This window comes from Podarcis muralis, chromosome 16 (genome assembly GCF_964188315.1).
Source record: "Podarcis muralis chromosome 16, rPodMur119.hap1.1, whole genome shotgun sequence".
NCBI classification, from domain to species: Eukaryota; Metazoa; Chordata; class Lepidosauria; order Squamata; family Lacertidae; genus Podarcis; species Podarcis muralis.
The window spans coordinates 9,633,550-9,654,075 of NC_135670.1; the positions used below are offsets into that span (position 1 = coordinate 9,633,550).

The following is a 20,526-nucleotide window of genomic DNA, read 5'->3' on the forward strand; positions in this document are numbered from 1 at the left end:
TGCACTTACAGGTTTGGGGGTCAGTCCTTTGACCTCGAGATATTGTTGAACTCCCATCAGCCCCAGGCGGCATGGCCGAGATGAACAGGCATGGGGAAGCCCAGCCAGATGGGCGGGGTACAAATAATAAATTATTATTATTATTATTGTTGTTGTTGTTGACACAGCAACATCTGGAGGGGCAAAGCTTCCCCACACCTGTTCTGGAATGCAAGCACATTGGGGCGGAGACTTCCCCCCCCTCATCCTTATCTGAAATAACAAGCTCAGAAGAGGACGGGGTCTTGTTTGTTTTTAAAAAAGGAAATGTTTTATTGGCTGTTCCGACTGCGCTGAGGATGGTCCTCTGCTTCAATTCCTCTTCCTGCCTTTACTGACCGTCTTGGCAACCACGGGCACCGGCGTGGTCGACTGGTACAGCGTGGAGGAGATCTTGTTGATGTAGTAGAGGGCGATCATCGAGAAGATGAAACTGGGAAGAAAAACCAGAGGGGTAAGTGGGTTGCAAGGAAGACTCGATCGCAGGGAAGGGCTCAAGGCTAGACCATCTGCTTTGCAAAGGAGGGCCAGGGAGGGGGCGTGGCTTGTGAGGAAGGGGCGTGGCCTGCAGAGAGCACCCCAAAGGACCTCCTCCCTTTCCATAGCTCAGCTCCCTAGTCCCGCCGTGGGGAATCTTTTCCCCCTCGAGGGCCACATTCTCTTCTGAGCAATTTCCCCGGGGGCCACGTGCAAAAGTGGGTGTGCTGGCAAATGCACATCTTCGCCGTTGTGCGGTGGGCTAGCTTACACACAGACCGACTTGACCCCCACACCCAGGTTTGCATCTCTGACGATCAGCCCTGACTGCGGCCAGAGGAGGGGCGATGTTGCTAAACCAGAGCTATCGGAAACTGCAGAGCTTGCTGGACTCCAACTCCCATCAGCCCCCAAGCACCATGGCCAACAGCCTGGGAGGACGGCCATTGGGAGTCCAACCTTTTGCGAGGGAAGAGCTGCTTGTCTGCAGATGTGTAACAATGTCTTTGAACGGGCCATGGCTCAGTGGTAGAGCATCTGCCTTGCATGCAGAAGGAGCTGGGTTCAATCCCTGACATCTCCAGGTAATATTAATAATAATAATAAATTTTATTTATATCCCGCCCTCCCCAGCCGAAGCCGGGCTCAGGGTGGCTAACAACAATAAAATAATACAACATTCTAAAATCATTTCATTAAAATTAATTCAACTCAAATTGATGGCAACCATTAGGCTAAAGTTCTGTGAAGATTGCCAAAGGAGGGAGTCAGGCTGTGCCCTGGCCAAAGGCCTGGTGGAACAGCTCTGTCTTGCAGGCCCTGCGGAAAGATGTCAAGTCCCGCAGGGCCCTAGTCTCTTGTGACAGAGCGTTCCACCAGATTGGAGCCACAGCCGAAAAAGGCCTGGCTCTGGTTGAGCCCAGCCTAACCTCCCTGTGGCCTGGGACCTCCAGGACGCTTTTGTTTGAAGACCGTAAGTTCCTCCGTGGGACATACCAGGAGAGGCGGTTCCGTAGGTACAAGGGTCCAAGGCCGTATAGGGCTTTAAAGGTTAAAACCAGGTAGGGCTGGGGGTGCCCCCTGCCTGAAACCCTGGAGAGCAGCTGCCAGTCAGTGCAGACAACACTGAGCGTGACGGAGAATCAGCTCACTCAACGTCAGACGGCTCCTTATTTAAACCAGCCCTTGCTCCAGAACCTTGAGGACTAGAATCTTGCTTTATTTTTAGGGGAGAGGACTCAGATCGGCAACAGAGCAGAAGGACTCCCGGTTCAGTCCCTGGCAGCCTTTGCATGAGCTGCTGCCAGTCAGTGCGGACAATGCTGAGCTAGACCAGAGGTCTGATTCAGTATAAGGCAGCTTCCGACATTCCTGTTTCAATCGGCCGTGTTTTGGGGGCCTTCCTGCTTGCTCTGCTAATCGTGGGGGCTTCTGTTCCTGATCTGGCCCTGACAGCAGCTTCAGATGTGATGCAAGCTGGATTTCCTTAATCCGGATCTGTTACGACCTGTGTGTGTGTGTTGGGACACAATCCCCCGTTCTTACCAGGTGGTGACGCAGACCCGATGAATCAGCCCTGAAGCAAACAGTGCCAGCAGCAGGCAGGTAATAACTGCGGAGGAAAAGGAGGTGCGTTTTGGCAAGGGGGAAAAAAAGGACGAGAAATTATTATTTTGTAAACAACCCCCGCCCTACCCCCCCCAAAAAAAACCCTCCCCATATCAGCCAATCACCAGCTGCTACATATAAGCCAGCCAATTTCTCAGCTCCCCACCTCTCTGAAAAGAAAATGATCACCCTAAATCCCTTCAGCTTACTTTCAGGGAAGATCTTAGCTTGGAATCCTTTGCCGAAAATCAAATTTTCAAGGTTGTTGAAGGCCTGGGTTTCAAGTCAAGGAAAACATCCGCTGACATGTCAGGGAAGTAAGAAGCCTGCCCCCGCAGACGTACAGATACTCTCCCCTCTGTTGCTACATAAAGATTGTCACTCACTGCTTGGTCATTGGAAAGAAGAGAGATTGAGGTGGAAGGTCAGAAATGCGTAAGCTTTCCAAGTTCTCCAGAAAGCATCTTCAGGCTTTCTGGAGAACTTGGAAAGAGGGAAAACGTCAGAGGGAAAACAGAGGGAAAACGTCACACTAAATGGACAAGATCTGGGGGTCTACAATCTTTACGTAGCCAAAGTAGAACCATTTGGAGCAATGGATCCAAACTACAAGAAAGAAGATTCCGCCTAAACATTAGGAAGAACTTCCTGACAGTAAGAGCTGTTCGACAGTGGAATTTGCTGCCAAGGAGTGTGGCGGAGTCTCCTTCTTTGGAGGTCTTTAAGCAGAGGCTTGACAACCATATGTCAGGAGTGCTCTGATGGTGTTTCCTGCTTGGCAGGGGGTTGGACTCGATGGCCCTTGTGGTCTATTCCAACTCTATGATTCTATGATTCATTCACTCAGAAGCACAGGCCAGGGGGAAAATGTTGTGAACCTACCTGAGATCTGCGGACAAAGGGTGGTACAGTGTACAAATTTAAGAAATAATAATAATTCCCAGTTTGCTTGTGAGATCGCAGGTGCCACATAACATGCGCTCCACACTTGTATAAACCGATCTTTGCGCGTTGGAAGTCCCTGCCTTTTGACACTAGGCCAGCCCCTTTGCTGTGCTCTTTTCGGCACCCACCAAAAAGATTTTGCTTCAGCAAGACTATCTAGATGTGTTGAAAGTCGTCTAGCGTTTTAAACTGGTTTTTAGCTTATCGGTTTTAATTACTTTTCTGAACTTTTCACTTGTTTAAAAAAGGGCTATCTAAGGTATCTGTTGGCGATGCAATAGGGATAATGCTACACATGATCCGGAAAAACTGTCTGCGGACAAACGCTGGCTCCCTCGGCCAATAAAGCGAGATAAGCACCATAACCCCAGAGTCGTTTACGAATGGACTTAACTGTCAGGGGTCCTTTAAAGGTAAAGGTAAAGGGACCCCTAACCATTAGGTCCAGTCGTGGCCAACTCTGGGGTTGTGGCGCTCATCTCGCTTTACTGGGCGAGGAAGTTGGCTTACAGCTTCCGGGCCATGTGCCCAGCATGACTAAGCCGCTTCTGGCGAACCAGAGCAGCGCACGGAAACGCCATTTACCTTCCCGCCAGAGCGGTACCTATTTATCTACTTGCACTTTGAGGTGCTTTCGAACTGCCAGGTTGGCAGGAGCAGGGACCGAGCAACGGGAGCTCAGCCCGTCGCGGGGATTCGAACTGCCAACCTTCTGATCGGCAAGTCCTAGGCTCTGTGGTTTAACCCACAGCGCCACCTTTACCTTTATAATGAGTTTAGTAAAAAACAAAGCCAACCCTCCCAACTTCTCTAGAAAGCTGATTCAGGCGGGAGTTAATGGTTTGGGGGGAATTGAAAGCATGTGGTTACACGTTTCTGATGTCATTTCATGTGATTCCCTCTATTTCCAAAGTTCAGGTGGTTAGTGACAACCCTTTTACGTAGTCCAAGTCAAACCACCTACACGGAAGAGGAAGGGATCAGCAGGCCTGAGGGAACTCTGAGGTTTGTGTGTGCTCAGCGACCACAGATGACTGGCTTACTGTTGGGGGGAAATGGAAAACTGGGTGGGAGGGGGAGCGCAATGGAGTATTATAGAGAAGGGCACGGCTGGCTGGCTCCCTAAACAAAAGCACCCTCTACTGCAACATTTTGTTGCAGAACTTCTCGGCCCAAAAAAGGGTATTGTCCCAACGTTACTTGCAAGGGATTATTTCTATTGTATTGTAAAGCAATCTGTAAAATATATTGCTTGTAGCTGGAGCGTTTTGATCACAGGTTATTGAAAACAATGAACGCTGTAAACAAAAAATTAGTATTATTTATTATAATAATTAGGAAGTTCTTAATGCTTGATGTTTTATTATGCTTTTGTATCTGTTGGAAGCCACCCAGAGTGGCTGGGGCAACCCAGTCAGTTGGGCATGGTACAAATAATAACATTATTATTTTTATTACAGTGGAACCTTGGTTGTTGAACTTAATTCGTTCTGGAAGATTGTTTGAATTCCGATACGTTCGACAACTGAGGCACAAAGGGAGAACGTCAATTTCAATGGTGAAAATTGAAAAACACACAGCGGAAGTTTGTTCGGCTTCCGAAGCGCGTTCGAAAACTGAAGCATTTACTTTCGGGTTTCCGGCATTCGGGTTCTGAAATGTTCATCAACGAAGACATTTGAGAACTGAGGTTCCACTGTACAGTGGTACCTCTGGTTAAGAACTTAATTCGTTCCGGAGGTCCGTTCTTAACCTGAGGTACCACTTTAGCTAATGGGGCCTTCTGCTGCCGCCAGCGCGCGATTTCTGTTCTCATCCTGAGGTAAAGTTCTTAACCCGAGGTACTATTTCCGGGTTAGCGGAGTCTGTAATCCGAAGTGTTTGTAACCCGAGGTGTTTGTAACCCGAGGGACCACTGTATTATTATTGTTACTATTATTATCAGGGCTTTTTTCACTGAAATTCAGTTCCGGCACCTCTCAGGTGGGCCCCGTTGCCATTCTAAGAGGACAATGGAGGTGTTCACGCTGCATTCTGGCACCTCTTTTTCTAGAAAAACAGCACTTTGAATATTATGTTTAAAAAAAAGATTCTCAATGCTATTTGTAGAATATATTGCACTTCCAAGAAATGTAACCTGAGTTTTGAAACAGCGTTCAAGCTGGGGGTGGGTCAGTTAATTTATATTTAGTAATTTAATCAATATTACTTCCGCAGCACCGTTTGAGGAAATAAAACATTTAGAAGAAAATGTTAGCTCTTAGCTCTACCTGAAAATGCCAGGGAACCTTCTGCACCGCAAAGCAGAGGCTGAACCACTTATAACACAGGGACGTAAGAAGCTGCAGTTCAGACCACTGGCCCCTCTAGCTCAGGAGTGCCTACACTGACTGGCAGCAAAATGCCCAGGTTTCAGACGAGAACGTTCTCAGCCCTACCTGGAAATGACTGGGATGGAGCCTGGGATCTCCTACAAAGCAGACCCTAGGACCCTCGTACCTACGGGACCGCCTCTCCCGGTCTGCCCCACTGAGAGCCTCAAGGTCCATAAATAGCAACCCCCTAGTGGTCCCGGGCCCTAAGGAAGTTAGATTAGCCTCAAACAGAGCCAGGGCCTTTTCAACTCTGGCTCCAGCCTGGTGGAACGCTCTGTCACAGAGACTAGGGCCCTGCAGGATCTGATTTCTTTCCGCAGGGCCTGTAAGACAGAGTTGTTCCGCCTGGCCTTTGGCTTGGAGCCAATTTGATTCCCTCCCCCTTTTCCTTTCTTTCTTTTTCCTTTCTCCTCCTGTGATGAGGCTGCATTTTAAGATTTTAATGTTTCAATATTTTAATTGTTGTATTTTAATCTTGTTTTTAAGTTGTATTCATTCAACTTGTTTTTATTATTGCTTGTTAGCTGCCCTGAGCCCGGCCTTGGCTGGGGAGGGCGGGGTATAAATAAATTTTATTATTAATATTATTACTATTATTATTACAGATAGGTAGCCGTGTTGGTCTGCCATAGTCAAAACAAAAAAATTCCTTCCAGTAGCACCTTAAAGACCAACTAAGTTAGTTCTTGGTATGAGCTTTCGTGTGCATGCACACTTCTTCAGATACACATGTATCTGAAGAAGTGTGCATGCACACGAAAGCTCATACCAAGAACTAACTTAGTTGGTCTTTAAGGTGCTACTATTATTATTATTATTATTATTACCTACAGAGCTGCAGCCCTTTATGCGTCACCTTCCTGCTGGATCAGCTGATGCCAATGGGTGCCCCGTTTGACCCCATCCCATTCTGACAGCCCCAGCCCAGCTGAAAATGCCCAAGCAAAATGCTGCACGTAGGAGGATACGGTAAGGGAGAAGATGAAGAGGGCAGAGCCCAGCAGGCCCCCTTGGATGGTCAACCACTCGCTGGATGCCAGCTGGCGGCTGTACATCTGCATCCCGGTGAAGAGCAGGAGGCACAGGAGAGACGAAAGCACCAACGACGTACCCGTGCCGACAGCTGCGGAGAGAGAAAGAGACAAGGGTCACTCGCCTCTGCTGGCAGAAGCACAAAGGACAAGCGCCATTAATATGTGAGCACAACATTTTCGGGCTGTTTTGTGCCACGAACCCCACACTTTGTGCTGCCTTCCCCCAAACTGAGTAACTGACACAGCAAACTGGGGTCACAATTTAATACCCCAAACCCAACATTGGCCAATCGACTCCAAACCAGTGCCAAAGTTTTGTGATGTGATCCCTGTGTTTTCTGTCACCCCACCCCGCAAACTGAGTAGCTGATGCTCAAACTGGGGGCCACAGGTATACCCCAAAACTGAACATTGTCTGATTGACTCCAAACTGGTGTCAGAGTTTTGTGCCACGAACCCTGCTTTTTTTGCTGCCCCTGAAACCGAGTACAGTGGTACCTCGGGTTAACTACTTACCATTATTCATTCCGGAGGTCCGTTCTTAACCTGAAACTGTTCTTAACCTGAGGTACCACTTTAGCTAATGGGGCCTCCTGCTGCCGCTGCACGATTTCTGTTCTCATCCTGAAGCAAAGTTCTTAACCCGAGGTACTATTTCTGGATTAATGGAGTCTGTAACCTGAAGCTATGTAACCTGAGGCGTATGTAACCCGAGGTACCACTGTAACTGACGCTCAAACTGGGTTTACAAGTTGACACCCAAAAATCACTCAAGGAAAGTGTCAAACAGGGCCTGGTGAGGGTGTATGATATGGAGGCTCAGTGTGGCACGGCCTGAGGGCACGAGATAGGGGCCTGCTGGGCCACATTTGGCTGCCAGGTCTGAGGTGCCCAGTCCCTGGTCTACCCATACCTGTACAGGTGCAGGGGATTAGAACTGGGTCCCTCTACATGCAAAGCAAATGCTCCACTGCTGAGCTCCAGCCTCTCCTCAGCTTAGGAAGCTGCCTTGCAACCCAGCCAGCCCATTCATCTGCTGAGCTCAGTATTGTCCGCAATGACTCACAGTGGCTCTCTGGGGTTTGAGGAAGGTGGGGGCCTATTTGGAGATGGCAGGGATTGAACCTGGGACCAAGCCGATGCTCTGCCACTGAGCGACAGCACCTCCACGACACAGGAAGGCGCCTTATACTGAGTCCATTTAGCTTAGTGTTGCCTACACAGGCTGGCATCTTACACAGCATCTTAAAAAGCAGAGACATCACCTTGCCGACAAAGGTCCGTATAGTTCAAGCTATGGTTTTCCCAGTAGTGATGTATGGAAGTGAGAGCTGGACCATAAAGAAGGCTGATCGCCGAAGAATTGATGCTTTTGAATTATGGTGCTGGAGGAGACTCTTGAGAGTCCCACATAGACTACAAGAAGATCAAACGCATCCATTCTTAAGGAAATCAGCCCTGAGTGCTCACTGGAAGGACAGATCGTGAAGCTGAGGCTCCAGTACTTTGGCCACCTCATGAGAAGAGAAGACTCCCTGGAAAAGACCCTGATGTTGGGAAAGATGGAGGGCACAAGGAGAAGGGTACGGCAGAGGACGAGATGGTGGACAGTGTTCTCGAAGCTACCGGCATGAGTTTGACCAAACTGCGGGAGGCAGTGGAAGACAGGAGTGCCTGGCGTGCTCTGGTCCATGGGGTCATGAAGAGTCGGACACGACTAAACGACAACAACACAGGCTGGCAGCAGCTCCCCAGGCTTTCAGACAGGGGAGGCCTGTTCCCAGCTCTACCCAGAGATGCCACTGGGGACTGAACCTTCTGCACTCAAAGCACACACTCTGCCACCATTGCCCATGCTCCTCACCCACAAGGCGCCCTGAGCACAGGCTGGCAGCAGCGCCCACCCCTCTCCAGGCCAGGAGCATGCATGTCGCCCACCTCCCCAACCCCAATGCCACATTACCCATAATACACCGCGCAGCGCCCTCCGATGTGTCCGCTCCCGGTTTGAACCAAAGTTCCCTGGTTCTTTTCTCTCTCGCGCATGCGCCGTTCTTGCGCCTCCTTCCCTCGGCGAGAGGGAGTTCTCTCTGACGCGCAGGCGCGGCTCTGAGCGGAGACGTGTAATTTGCGCCTCCGCGCAAGCGCGCCGCTCTCCCCCGCCGCCTGAGAGGGGGCGGAGAAGCGTGCGTCGCGCCACGTTCCCCGCCTAGCGGCCGGCGGCGCCCATAGCAGGCTTTGCTGCGTTTCATTTCATCCGGCTGGCCGCTAGGGGGAGCACACGCGCATTCAGCGAACAAAGGACCAGAGCCGGAGAACGTTGGCAGGCCCGGGAAGTCGCGGGTTCGAGTCTTGCCTCCGCATTTATAGGCCTGGTCACTTGAATGAATACTGCAGTTTAACGATAATGACACGACGACGATAGTAATAAATGCAAAATGTACAGCTTCTCGAAACCTTGCACCTTCCGATTTAGAAGCTAAGGGAATGCACTCTGCCTATGCTCAGATGCACCCTTGCCCATGCAAAGCCTGTGGAAAGCAGGAGCAAAGCCTTTCAACAAATGACCACACCCTGGGATGGCATGTGGCGACTGGCAGCTCCCCATCAACCTTCTGCCCCCCGCTCCCCTTGGCTGCTCCTCCTCCCCCATAAAGCGCTCTACATGTGGGATCTGCTGCACCAGCAATAAAATAATGATTATTAATAACCCAACACACTCACACGCGCCCTCCATCACTTCAAAGCGCGGGGGGGGGGGCGGCGAGAGGGAGGCAGGGCGCCCGGAGCCGAGCCTCTCCGGAGGAGCATGCGCGTTGCTGGCTCTCCTCCTCCCTCCCCGACGGCTCGCCCGGGCTCTCGGCCGCAATAGACCGAGGCGTTTGCGAAGCGCTGCCGGGGCGGCGCGGGGGTGCGGAGGCCGGAAGCCCCCCGTCCCCCCCGGGAGTCATGGCCGAGGGCGAGGACCTCCACTCCTTCACGTCGATCATGGATGCCCTCGTCCGAATCAGCGTGAGAACCGGGGGGGAAAGAGGGTGGGCGACGCAAGGGATAGAAAAACGGGGGGGGGGGGGGCGAGAGAAAAAGGGTGTGGGGAGAAAACACCCCAATCTAGGGCAGCCGATGTGGGGGTGCCTGTCTGTATGCTATGAGAAGGGATGCTTTGCGGGAGGGGGGTGTGAGGAAGAGAGATCTAGTATGGGCGTCCCATTGTCTCCCGAGTGCGTCGGCATGATGAGGGATCCATGTTGCTGCCACTGGGATCAAAAGAGCTGCCCCCCCGCAAAAAAACCTGGAAATCATATAACCCCCCGCATATAAAATAGGTGCTGCCCCTCCCCTCTTGACAACTAGCCTAGACGCTCTCATTCCCTCCCCCCCCCCCCCAAGCTCCATCAGTTTTTCCCCGGACTCCCTTCAGGGCTAAGTGAAGGATGCTGTGAGCATCCGAGCACATCCCTCCGTCGCCATGGCAACCTCCTCCCAGGGCTGGCTGCCAGGGCCTGCCTGGTCCAGCGTCTGCCTCCGCTGTGGCTCTCTCCCTCCCTCCCTCCCTCCCCGCCCTTCTCCATCCATCCATCCCCTCCCCTCTCCTCCTGCTTTGTGTGTGTGTGTATGTGTGTGTGTGTCCCTTCTCGCTTGCCAAGAGAGATGGCATCCAGGCGGGCGTTGGGCAAGGTGAGTGCCCGTCCCTTGGGGATGGATGGATGGCAGGGAAGGGAAATGCCTTTGGGGCCCCGTGGCGGCAGATCTCTAGGTGGGGAAGCCTTGGCTGGAAGCTGCAAGATGAATGGTTCTTTGGCAAAAGATCAGATACTGGGGATTCTTTACTGTTTTTTGGACCACCTTCTTCCCCGGGTGCCTTGTATCGCTGGGCAGCCGGAGCGGAAGGCAATGGAGCTTTGGGGCAGGGGGAGAGCCCCCTCCACCCCACTCCCTGGCCAAAGGACAAGAGTGCCCTTGAATGGGACGCAGCAGAGACTGGGCTGGCTGCCAAACTGCCTGTAAGAACTGGGAGGCGGGGTCTCTCTCTCCCTATAACCCCCGCCGCCCGCCAGCCTGTGTGCCGAGCGATGGGGAAAGCAGGCTGGCCCTGCCTTTGAGCTGCACGAGTGGGGAATCTGGGTGGGTGGGCGTGAGCGGCTGACACTGATTTGGAGCATTATACTGTATATTCCCTGCACTGACTGGCAGCTGCTCTCCAGGGTTTCAGACACAGCCCTTCCTGGAGATGCCGGGAATTGAAACCTGGGACTTTCAAAGCAGATGATGCTCTGCCCCCCCCCCCCCCGAGCTATGGACCGCCCCCTACAAATAAAGGAAGACCCCCACTCCTCCTGTTTGTAGAGAAAGGCCTGATTTAAATAGGAGCAGAGGAAGCTGCCTTATACTGAATCAGACCATTGGTGTATCTAGCTCAGCACTGTCGACACGGACTGGCAGCTGCGCTCTGGAGTTTCAGGCAGGGGGCATTCCCAGCCCTGCCTGGAGATGTGAGGGATTGAACCCAGGACCTCCTGCATGCAAGGTGTGCGCTATGCCCCTTGCACATATAGTTTATTGACCTCTGGGAAATCTCTTTGTCCCCAGAAATGAGTGATGTTTCTCTCGCTAATGGTCATGTCTCTGCATATTGTAAGAACATAAATAAATTCCTGATGGTTTTTTTTTTGGGGGGGGGATTATAGAAGGTCCATACCTCAGTAGCTAAGTACAATGCCCTGCATTCAGAAGGTTCCAGGTTCAATCCTTAGAAACTCTAGGAATCTATTTTATGTCTGTGTGAATAGATTTTTTTAAAAAATAAATCATGCTTCTATTATTGATATCACCCCTACCTCACAGTATCAACACCCTTTGAAAAGACTTCACCAATGCTAGGGTTGCCATATTTCAAAAAGTAAAAGCCAGGACACCCCAAAAGTTCTTGAGCTTTCTTTTAGGAAGACCCCAAAGTTGTTGAGCTTTCTTTTTTTTACAAAAACACCGAAAGACCACGATTGACTTGCCTACAATCCAGGATAAAGCGCTGCATTTCCTGGTAATGTCTGGATAAATCTGGACAGACGGCAGGCCTAACCATTGCAGTGTTGCTATTAACTACTACCCTATAACTAAGGACGCAGTCTTGCTTCCACTTACCAGTGAGTAGTGGGACTTACTTCTGAGTCACATCCACATAGGCCACATCCACAGCCTACATTTAAAGCACTATGAAGCCACTTTAAACAGTCATGGCTTCCCCCAAAGAATTCTGGGAGCTGTAGTTTGTTAAGGATGCTGAGAGTGGTTAGGAGTCCTCAATTCCCTTCACAGAGCTACAATTCCCAGAGTTCCCTGGGAAGAGGGATTGATTGTTAAACCGCTCTGGTTTTTCAGCAATTTATTCAAATTACAGTGCAAATCATTGGGTGGTCAAATAAATAGCGGGTAAGATCCTTAGCTTGACCAAGGATCTTAGCATTGCCAAGGAAGACTGGGAATCTTCCCTGGAGAGCTGCTGCCAGTCAGTGCAGGGAGTGCTGAGCTCGTTGGTGACTCTGTATAAGGCACCTTATTTTGTAACATAATCTAGAGTGGGAGTGAAGGAGCTGTATGTAGTCTCAAAGCCTGGCTCATACTGTACTCATGTTTCTGTCACTTCCCCCTTTCATGACACATGCAATCTTGCTGGGGTGCCTCAAGAGTGAGACTGGCCCTCTGTACATGCTTAGGGGGTTCCATGGTCAGTAACGTTTTTGAATCCCATTTTCTACAAAACACAGGCAAGGAGAGTTCTTTTGGGTTCGAATATTTATTGAGGCATCTGGTCGGCCGTTGTGACTCAAGAAGGATTCGAACCCAAATCCTAGTACATGCTGGACTAGATGGGTCAGTGGTCAGGTCTTCTTGTTATTTTCTGAGGCCAAACACTGCAGTGTAATGGTTGAAGGAAAACTGAACTGCGCAACGTTCCCAGGTCCGCAAGTTCCCTGATGCAAATTTCTGTGCCTCAAGTCCTGCAGCCCCATCTGCAAAATGGGGATATTAAACAGTGTCCTGGTTTACAAGGTGGTTGGGTGTGTGTATTAATGAGACCCTTTGAACACACGTGAAGCAGGACAGCTAAGCATTATTAGTGAGGTAGCATGGAGCAGTGGTTAGAGGGGTTGGCAACCTTTTCAGGCATGTGGGCACGTTTGCACTTTTGAGGGAACATCACGGGCGTCGCCTCCCTTCCTGGTCTGTTGTCCCCCAAATCTCCTCCCTGCTGCACCCGCCAAGAGACAGAAAATGCAGCCATTTTGAAGGGATCCGGGTAAAAGTCGGAAGCGGTAAATTAAGCACATGGAAAGCACATAGAGCTGAGAGAGGAAGTGGGAAAGAGTGTCACTCTTGCAACTTCCTCCTTCATCTCTATGCTCTTTTGAAGGAGGGTTTTTTTGTGTGTGTGTGTGTGTGTGTGTGTGTGTGTGTGGTCAGAAGCCTTGTGGGTGCCAAGGAAAGACCTCAAGGGCTTCCTTGCTTGCACCCATGGGCAGGACACGGGCAAATTTTTGAGTCGCATGCAACCCCCAAAGCTTTAATGGATGCACTTAAGCCAGTCATTTGCTTTCTGCTTTGCCTATCCCACAGGGTCGTTTGAGGATGCAAATGAGACACACCCTATGCGTGATAGGAAATGCAGAATACTTACTGCTAATACAAATATGATACATTAATACTCATAATATACAGATGGGATATGCCACAAAATTTGCCATTTTTGTTCAGGATCCCAGCTAGCCAGAGCAGCTCCATTCGATTCCCACTCTCAGTTTTTTGTTCCCTTCCCCGCTCTTCGCAACAGTTAGTTGGCGCAGTGAATATGCTCAGTCCTTGTGGGGTTGTATTCCCTGTCCCCCAGCCCCCAGCTGGGGTCCCCCCCTCGCTAAACTTTTTTTGGTTTGGGTACATTTACAAACCTTGTGCGTGGGTGATGCTATTTTAGCGACTTCAGACTTCATAGCCTGAAGAGATGAATATAAATCTCAAGGCAGAGCCTGTATTTTTTGGGTTGGGGGGGGGCGGCAGCGGGGTGGGTGGGGGGGGTATAATTGCAACTAGCAACCAGGATCCTTTCCCTTAGCCGCTGCAGGGAAACGCTTCCCTCCCCTGCACATTGGCCATGGAACAAAGCATGTTGCAAAGGATTCTGGGAAGTGTTCTAAGGCGCACCGTTGGTCTGTTCTTCCTATGGGCAGCACAATAATAATAATAATAATAATTTCTTATTTGTACCCTGGCCTTGTGGCTGGGCTTCCCCAGCCACTCTGGGCGGCTTCCAGCAAAGATTAAAAATACATTAGAATGTCACACATTAAAAACTTCCTTGAGCAGGTCTGCCTTCAGATGTCTTCTAAATGTCAGGTAGTTGTTTATCTCCTTGACATCTGATGGGAGGGCGTTCCACAGGGCGGGCGCCACTACCGAAAAGGCCCTGTGCCTGGTTCCCTGTAGCACAACGCTGCCTTGTGATTGGCCAGGGAGAGGTGAGACTACAACCCCTGCTCCAGATTGCAAGGGGAGGTCGCGAGCGGTGGGCAAACTCTTTGAGAGTGTCGAAGAGGAGGAAGCCGCTATCGTTATTATTTTTATTTTTTATTATTCATTATTTTGCCCTGTATTTCCTCCCCCCCCCCCCATCCTTCCTTTAAGCCAGTGGTTCCCAAACTTTTTCATTTATGCCTTGGTTACATAAACACATCCTCAGCGCTCCCTACAAAAAGTACTGTTCAGAGCAGTCAGGATAGCTCAGCTGGTAGAGCATGAGACTCTTAATCTCACGGTTGTGGGTTCGAGCCTCCTGCAGCCTCCTACATTGCAGGGGGTTGGGCTAGATGACCCCTGTGGCCCCTTCCAACTCTACAATTCTGCGATTCTTTGAATATCGGTTTGCATGACGACCCACTAAGGAAGATGGTAACACGGTAAAATTCAAAACAGGAACAACAAGGGTGTGTGCATTGCGTGAACTTAACAGTGCTCAATTTATTCTTTTGGTTGCTATTTCATCAGCGTTGTTAATTCTTGTTTAATAGATTCTAAATGCCCCTTTGGTTCGTTAATCGTGTAAGACGACTTTTGCTCTCATTGCCATGCTCAGCTTGTTTTTGTAGTTGTTGCTTTGCTAACGGTGCTTTATAGGTTGCAACAGTTAGGCTGATGATTTGTTCATTGTTCTGTGGGATTTATGCTGCATTTGTGGCGTTGTGTTATTGCTATTCACTATTTGTAAGCCGCTTTGGGATTCCTTCGAACGAAAAGCGGCGCAGGCAGTAAATCAGAGCAAAACAAAATTAATTGAACATGCATTCAAAAGCTAATTAAAACTATTCAGCCTTAAGTAATTGAACAAAATTGATCCAGCGATACCAGCTTTTCAAAGTCTGGTAGTCATTTACACCCTCAGCACCCCTTGTTGTTGTCCCCAAACCTCTTAGGTCCCTTCTGCAGGGATCCTACAGTATGTTATAATACTGGTGTTGAGCTAGAACCAGCCTCTATTTGCAGGAATCACGGTTTTGTTCTCTTGAAACCTGTTTTCCTTTCCCCTCCTTCCTTGTCCTTCCAGACCAGCATGAAGAACATGGAGAGGGAGCTGTTGTGCCCGGTGTGCAAGGAGATGTACAAGCAGCCCCTGGTGCTTCCCTGCATGCACAATGTCTGCCACATCTGCGCCACCGAGGTCCTGCTGCAGCAAGGCTACGTCTGTCCGGACCCCACCTCCGAGCCCACCTCGCCGGCCTCCACGCCAGCCACGCGGAGCCCTCGCCTGGGCCGCCGGGTCATCCCCAAGCCAGAGCGCCTGGACCGACTCCTCAAGTCAGGTGGGGAGGAGGGCGGTGTGGCGGTGCCCTCTGCTGGCGGGCTGGCAGACACGTAGGGCAAGGGCATCCCCTCCTGGGGGAAGATGGGACGTGGGTGGCGCTGTGGTCCAAACTACTTAGCCTCTTGGGCTTGCCAATCCAAAGGTCGTGGTTTGAATCCCCACGATGGAGTGAGCTCCCGTTTGCTCTGTCCCAGCTCCTGCCAACCTAGCAGTTCGAAAGCACACCAGTGCAAGTAGATAAATAGGCACCACTCCGGCGGGAAGGTAAATGGCGTTTCTGTGTGCTCTGGCTTCCGTCACAGTGTCCTGTTGTGCCAGAAGCGGTTCAGTCATGCTGGCCACATGAGCTGGAAAGCTATCTGCGGACAAACTCGGCTCTCTCGGCCTGAAAGCGAGATGAGCACTGCAACCCCATAGTCGCCTTTGACTGGACTTAACCGTCCAGGGGTCCCTTACCTTTAACTTTACCTGGTTGAAGGTAAAAGCGGTTGGGCCGTAGGAATGTTTGCAGTTCGTGCTGCAAGCACAAAAGGGCAGGTCCTTGCCCCGAGGATGTTACAAATTAAAATTTGGCACTGGGGAAACAGGGTGGGAGGAAAGTGGAAAGAGGGGCTTTGGGTTATCAGCAAGATCTGGAGGGCCCACAAGTTCCCCACACCTGCTTACATGCCACGGTCAAACGAGGAAAGTCCAGGGAAAGGATTTCACTATTGTCAAAAGAAAAGGGATGTCCATCAGTCTCCTGTCTCTCAGCTACTCCTGGGCGTTCACACGATGAGGCTGTTGCCACAACAGAGAGGCCCCGTCCCTAACTTTGGCTTGTGGTATCTTCTCCATCTGAGCTGAACGCAAGCAGGTGAAGACTACGCCTGCTTTTAGCCTTCTGTTCCTCCTGCTTCAGTCCTCTTCTGGTCCTGGGAGACAGTGGAGTAGGAGAGATGAGGCAGGAGAGGAGGTGTGGAAGCCTGTGACTCTCCACCAGCCTGACCCATCTCTCTCTCCTCCTGCACTTGTTCTTCACCCTCCAATCGTACAGCTTCTCCTGCCTCTCGCCTCCTAGCTGTTACAGGCTCCCCCAGATCACTGGTCCCTTTTCCCAACCCCACTTCTCCCAGTGGCCGCTCATCAGTATCCAGCCACCGCTCCTCAGCGTCCAAGCCAGTCTCTGACCGCATTTCATATGTGATCCCTGATTGGCTGGGACACGTGTCAAGGACAGGAGTGGGGAACCTGTGACCCTCCAGATGTCGAAGGACTACAATACCCATCACCTCTGACTGATGGCCATGCTTGCTGAGGTTGATGGGAGTTGGAGTCCAGCAAGACCCGGGAGGGCTCGCAGGTTCCCACACCTGATTGGCTGGGACAGGGTTGGGGAACCTGTGACCCTCTGGATGTTGCCGGACTACAAATCCCATCAGCCCTGCCCATGGGCCAGTTTCCCCGAGGCTGATGGGAGTCCCTGCATCTTCCGGGGAGGCATCTTCTGTGTGCGCAACGTCACCTTGCCTTCTGTTCTGGTGTCCCTGTGCTTGCAGGTTTCGGCACGTACCCGGGGCGCAAGCGAGGCGGCCTCTTGCACCCCCAGAGCGTGCTCTTCCCCTGCCCGCTGTGCCAGAGGGATGTGGACCTGGGCGAGAGGGGCCTGGGCAGCCTCTTCCGCAACCTGACGCTGGAGAGGGTGGTGGAGCGCTACCGCCACACCATCAACGTCAGCGCCGCCATCATGTGCCAGTTCTGCAAGCCGCCGCAGCTGGAGGCCACCAAGGGCTGCACCGAGTGCAAATCCAGCTTCTGCAACGAGTGCTTTAAGCTCTACCACCCGTGGGGTACCCAGAAAGCCCAGCACGAGCCCACCCCACCCACGCTCACGTTCCGGCCCAAGGTAAGGAGCTCCGTCCAACTCCTCCGAGGGCCAGAGGGAAGACTTTGCTGTTTATTTGGAAGTGACTTGGAAACAGCAACTAATCCAGGCTGGTGCCAGGACCATTTAATACCGGTCCTAAAGGATCTACATTGGCTCCCAGTACATTTCCAAACACAGTTCAAAGTGTTGGTGCTGACCTTTAAAGCCCTAAACCAGGGGTCAGCAAACTTTTTCAGCAGGGGGCCGGTCCACTGTCCCTCAGACCTTGGGGGGGAGGTGGGCTATATTTTTTGGGGGGAAATGAACTAATTCCTATGCCCCACAAATAACCCAGAGATGCATTTTAAATAAAAGCACACATTCTACTCATGTAAAAACACACTGATTCCCGGACTGTCCGTGGGCCGGATTTAGAAGGTGATTGGGCTGGATCTGGCCCCTGGGCCTTAGTTTGCCTACCCATGCCCTAAACAGTTTGGCTCTGTATACCGGAAGGAGCGTCTCCACCCCCATTGTCCAGCCTGGACACTGAGATCCAGCTCCGAGGGCCTTCTGGCGGTTCCCTCATTGCAAGAAGTGAGTTTACATGGAACCAGATAGAGGGCCTTCTTGGTAGTGGCACCCGCCCTGTGGAAAGCCCTCCCATCAGATGTCAAGGAAATAAACAACTATCTGACTTTTAAAAGACATCTGAAGGCAGCCCTGTTTAGGGAAGCCTTTTGTAATGTTTCATTATGCCTTTATATATGTCAGAAGCCACCAAGAGTAGCTGGTGCAACTCAGTCAGATGGGCAGCATATAATAATAATAATAATAATAATAATAATAATAATAATAATAATATCCCAACATTTCCTCCAGGGTGGCTTCCATGGTTCTCCCTCTTCCTCAATCCCCACAACAACAACCCTGTGAGGTAGGTTAGGCTGAGAGGCAGTGACTGGCCCAAGGCCACCCAGTGAGTTTCATGGCCAGGTCAGGATTTGAACCCCGGACTCTCCCAGGTCCTAGTCTGACACTTTAACCACTGCACCACACTGCCTCTTGGTGTGTGTGTGTCCATGTTTTCGGACCAAGTTTCCCCCCACATTTCTCCCAATCCAGGGCCTTTCTCAAGGGTATGCCTTAGGAATCTTCCTTGGTCTTGTTTCCTGTTCCCAAAGGCCTTTTTCCCGTCACAGAGAGCTACTAAGGCGCACTTTGTAGGCGCTTTCCAGTTCATTTGCGACCTCTGGATCTGAGGCTTCCTGTCTTAAAGTAACAGATTCAAATGGAAAGTCCTCATCCCACAAAGACTAGGAAGCCTGCGTTTGTGTCCGCGAGTGCCAGGGACTTCGAACAAAGTAAAACCGTGACTAACCTGCCTCCTTCTGTGTCCTGCGCAGGGTCTGACGTGTCCAGAGCACCGGGAAGAGGTGACGCATTACTGCAAGAGCTGCCAGCGCTTAGTCTGCCAGCTGTGTCGTGTTCGCCGGACGCACACGGGCCACAAGATCTCGCCCGTCGTCAGCGCCTACCAGGCCCTCAAGGTGAGGCTTTCTGTGGGATTTAAGCTGTCTCCTTCATCCCCACCTCTGTCCGCCTGCCCGGTTCTGATAAAATGGCTGAGTTGAGAAAGGAAGGTAGAGAAGTTGCTGGCCCAGAGATGGAAAGACGGAAAAGTCCCCACCAGAGAAGAACGGCAAGTTAAACCGATGGATTATGTTGAGATGGCGAAAATGACTAGAAATATCAGACACCAGGAAAACCGAGGTTTTGCTAAAGACTGGAGGAAATTTATTTTATACCTGTAAACAGCTGAGCTCTTTAACAGGACTGAAATAACACTTGTGAGTTAACAGAGACTTACGATATAAAATATAAATGGAATAAATGGAGGACATGAAATATGCAGCAGGAAATGTTAAACATGGAACCCCTGGGAGGGTGGAGGGAGGTCCAAGGATGCGAGGGAGTCTTGTGTCTGTTTTTTCTATGGTTAATTACATCTGATTGAGAACGTTAAAAAATAATTGGAAAGTCAATAAGATTTTGTTAGAAGTGCAAATCTAAAAATAAAAAAGGAAGTTGCCATATAGCGAGTGAGACCAAATGGTCCCTGTAGCTTAGTGTTGCCTCACTGATAAATATTGCCACAGACATTTCTGAGATCATGGTTTTTCCAATGAGTGGCTCCTGTCCAGGTTTGTTCATTGTCGTACTTTAAATGTTGTGAGGATCCAGTGCCTTTTTAAAATGTATTTTTTTGGGGGGGGGTGTTATTGGGTTGTTGTTTTTATTTTGATTATGCATTTTGTGGTTTCATATATTCTGTGAACTGCTCTGAGACCTCCGGATATAGGGCGGGATATAAATTCAATCAGTCAATCAATCAATCAATCAATCAATCAATCAATAATAACCTGGTGCCTTCCTGTCTGTGCTGCCCTGCTGACCTACGGCCCTTCTCTTAAATATGACCGCAAGATTCTAGTTCTCATGGTTCTGAGTTAAAGGGCTGGTTTTAAAACAGGGGCATAGGAAACTGCCTTATACTACTCACACTGACTGGCAGTCATTCTTCAGCACTTTGGGTAGCAAGTCTCTCAGGTATACCTACAGAGGCCGGGAATCAAACCTCCAACCTTTGGCAAAGCAGGTGCCATATTCTGCCACTCTGCAACAGGCTCCCTCTAGGAAGCACTTAAGATTTCCATGCTCATAGGGTTGGCTTCGGTAGGGATGTCAGATGCTGCCTTATTCAGAGCCAAAGCTTTGGTCCACCTAGCTCAATAATGCCCACACTGACTGGCAGAAGCTCTCCAGGGTTTCAGGCCTGGAGTCTTTCCCCCTGGTCTGTGTAGAGATATGTATGTTGAACCTTCTGCTTGTAAAACAGGCCTTTCCATCCAAATTGTGGAATCTGGAGCAGCTTAGGTTGTAACGGACTGACGGGGTGGTCTGTACCTGTATTCCATTTCAGTTTACTATTAATTTGTATACTGTCTTTCTATATTGCTATACCGAAGACGATTTACAGCACCAAAATATAACAACAAAGATTGCACACTTTAAAATAATCTAATCCAATTCAAAAAGTCACAATAAAACAATAAAACTTTAAAATGCAACGACTTACATCGAATAAAGCGATATTCAATCATCTATTAACATATAACAGTAAAGTTAACTCCCCAAACATCAGCAAATTATAATTAAACAGAAATTCACTATATCATGCAGACTCCCATTTAATTCAATATTGTATCCTCTTCCTGCTTTCCCCCGTTTTGCCTTTTGACATTCCCTCCGTAGTAAACGTCCCGGCAATGAAACAGCCCAATATTGCCC

General features: G+C 50.2%; 2 protein-coding genes across 2 annotated transcripts in view; one reads left to right on the forward strand and one right to left on the reverse strand.

Moving 5' to 3' along the window:
* Positions 1–282: 282 nt before the first annotated feature.
* KRTCAP2 (keratinocyte associated protein 2) lies at positions 283–8,600 on the reverse strand. Its single transcript, XM_028709814.2, has 5 exons — positions 8,442–8,600; positions 6,413–6,567; positions 2,334–2,397; positions 2,062–2,128; positions 283–472 (listed from the first exon to the last, which is right to left on the reverse strand). The coding sequence occupies exons 1-5, from the start codon at positions 8,443–8,445 to the stop codon at positions 352–354; spliced, it is 411 nt and encodes a 136-aa protein (XP_028565647.1). The 5' UTR covers positions 8,446–8,600; the 3' UTR covers positions 283–351.
* Positions 8,601–9,285: 685 nt separating this feature from the next.
* TRIM46 (tripartite motif containing 46) overlaps positions 9,286–20,526 on the forward strand; it is a 24,666-nt gene continuing 13,425 nt past the window's right edge. Inside the window, exons 1-4 of the mRNA XM_077920026.1 lie at positions 9,286–9,490; positions 15,072–15,327; positions 16,868–17,214; positions 18,582–18,751. Coding sequence (XP_077776152.1) covers positions 9,428–9,490; positions 15,072–15,327; positions 16,868–17,214; positions 18,582–18,751 — 836 coding nt within the window. The 5' untranslated portion in view covers positions 9,286–9,427. The remainder of the gene's footprint in view (positions 9,491–15,071; positions 15,328–16,867; positions 17,215–18,581; positions 18,752–20,526) is intronic.

Bases quoted from the DNA above. Each gene is read 5' to 3' on its own strand.
- KRTCAP2 (XM_028709814.2), bottom strand. The intron at 2,129-2,333 runs GTAAGCTGAAGG...TTTCCTCCGCAG, and splicing joins AGCTAAGATCTTCCCTGAAA to TTATTACCTGCCTGCTGCTG. The intron at 473-2,061 runs GTAAGAACGGGG...TTTTCTTCCCAG, and splicing joins CGGGTCTGCGTCACCACCTG to TTTCATCTTCTCGATGATCG.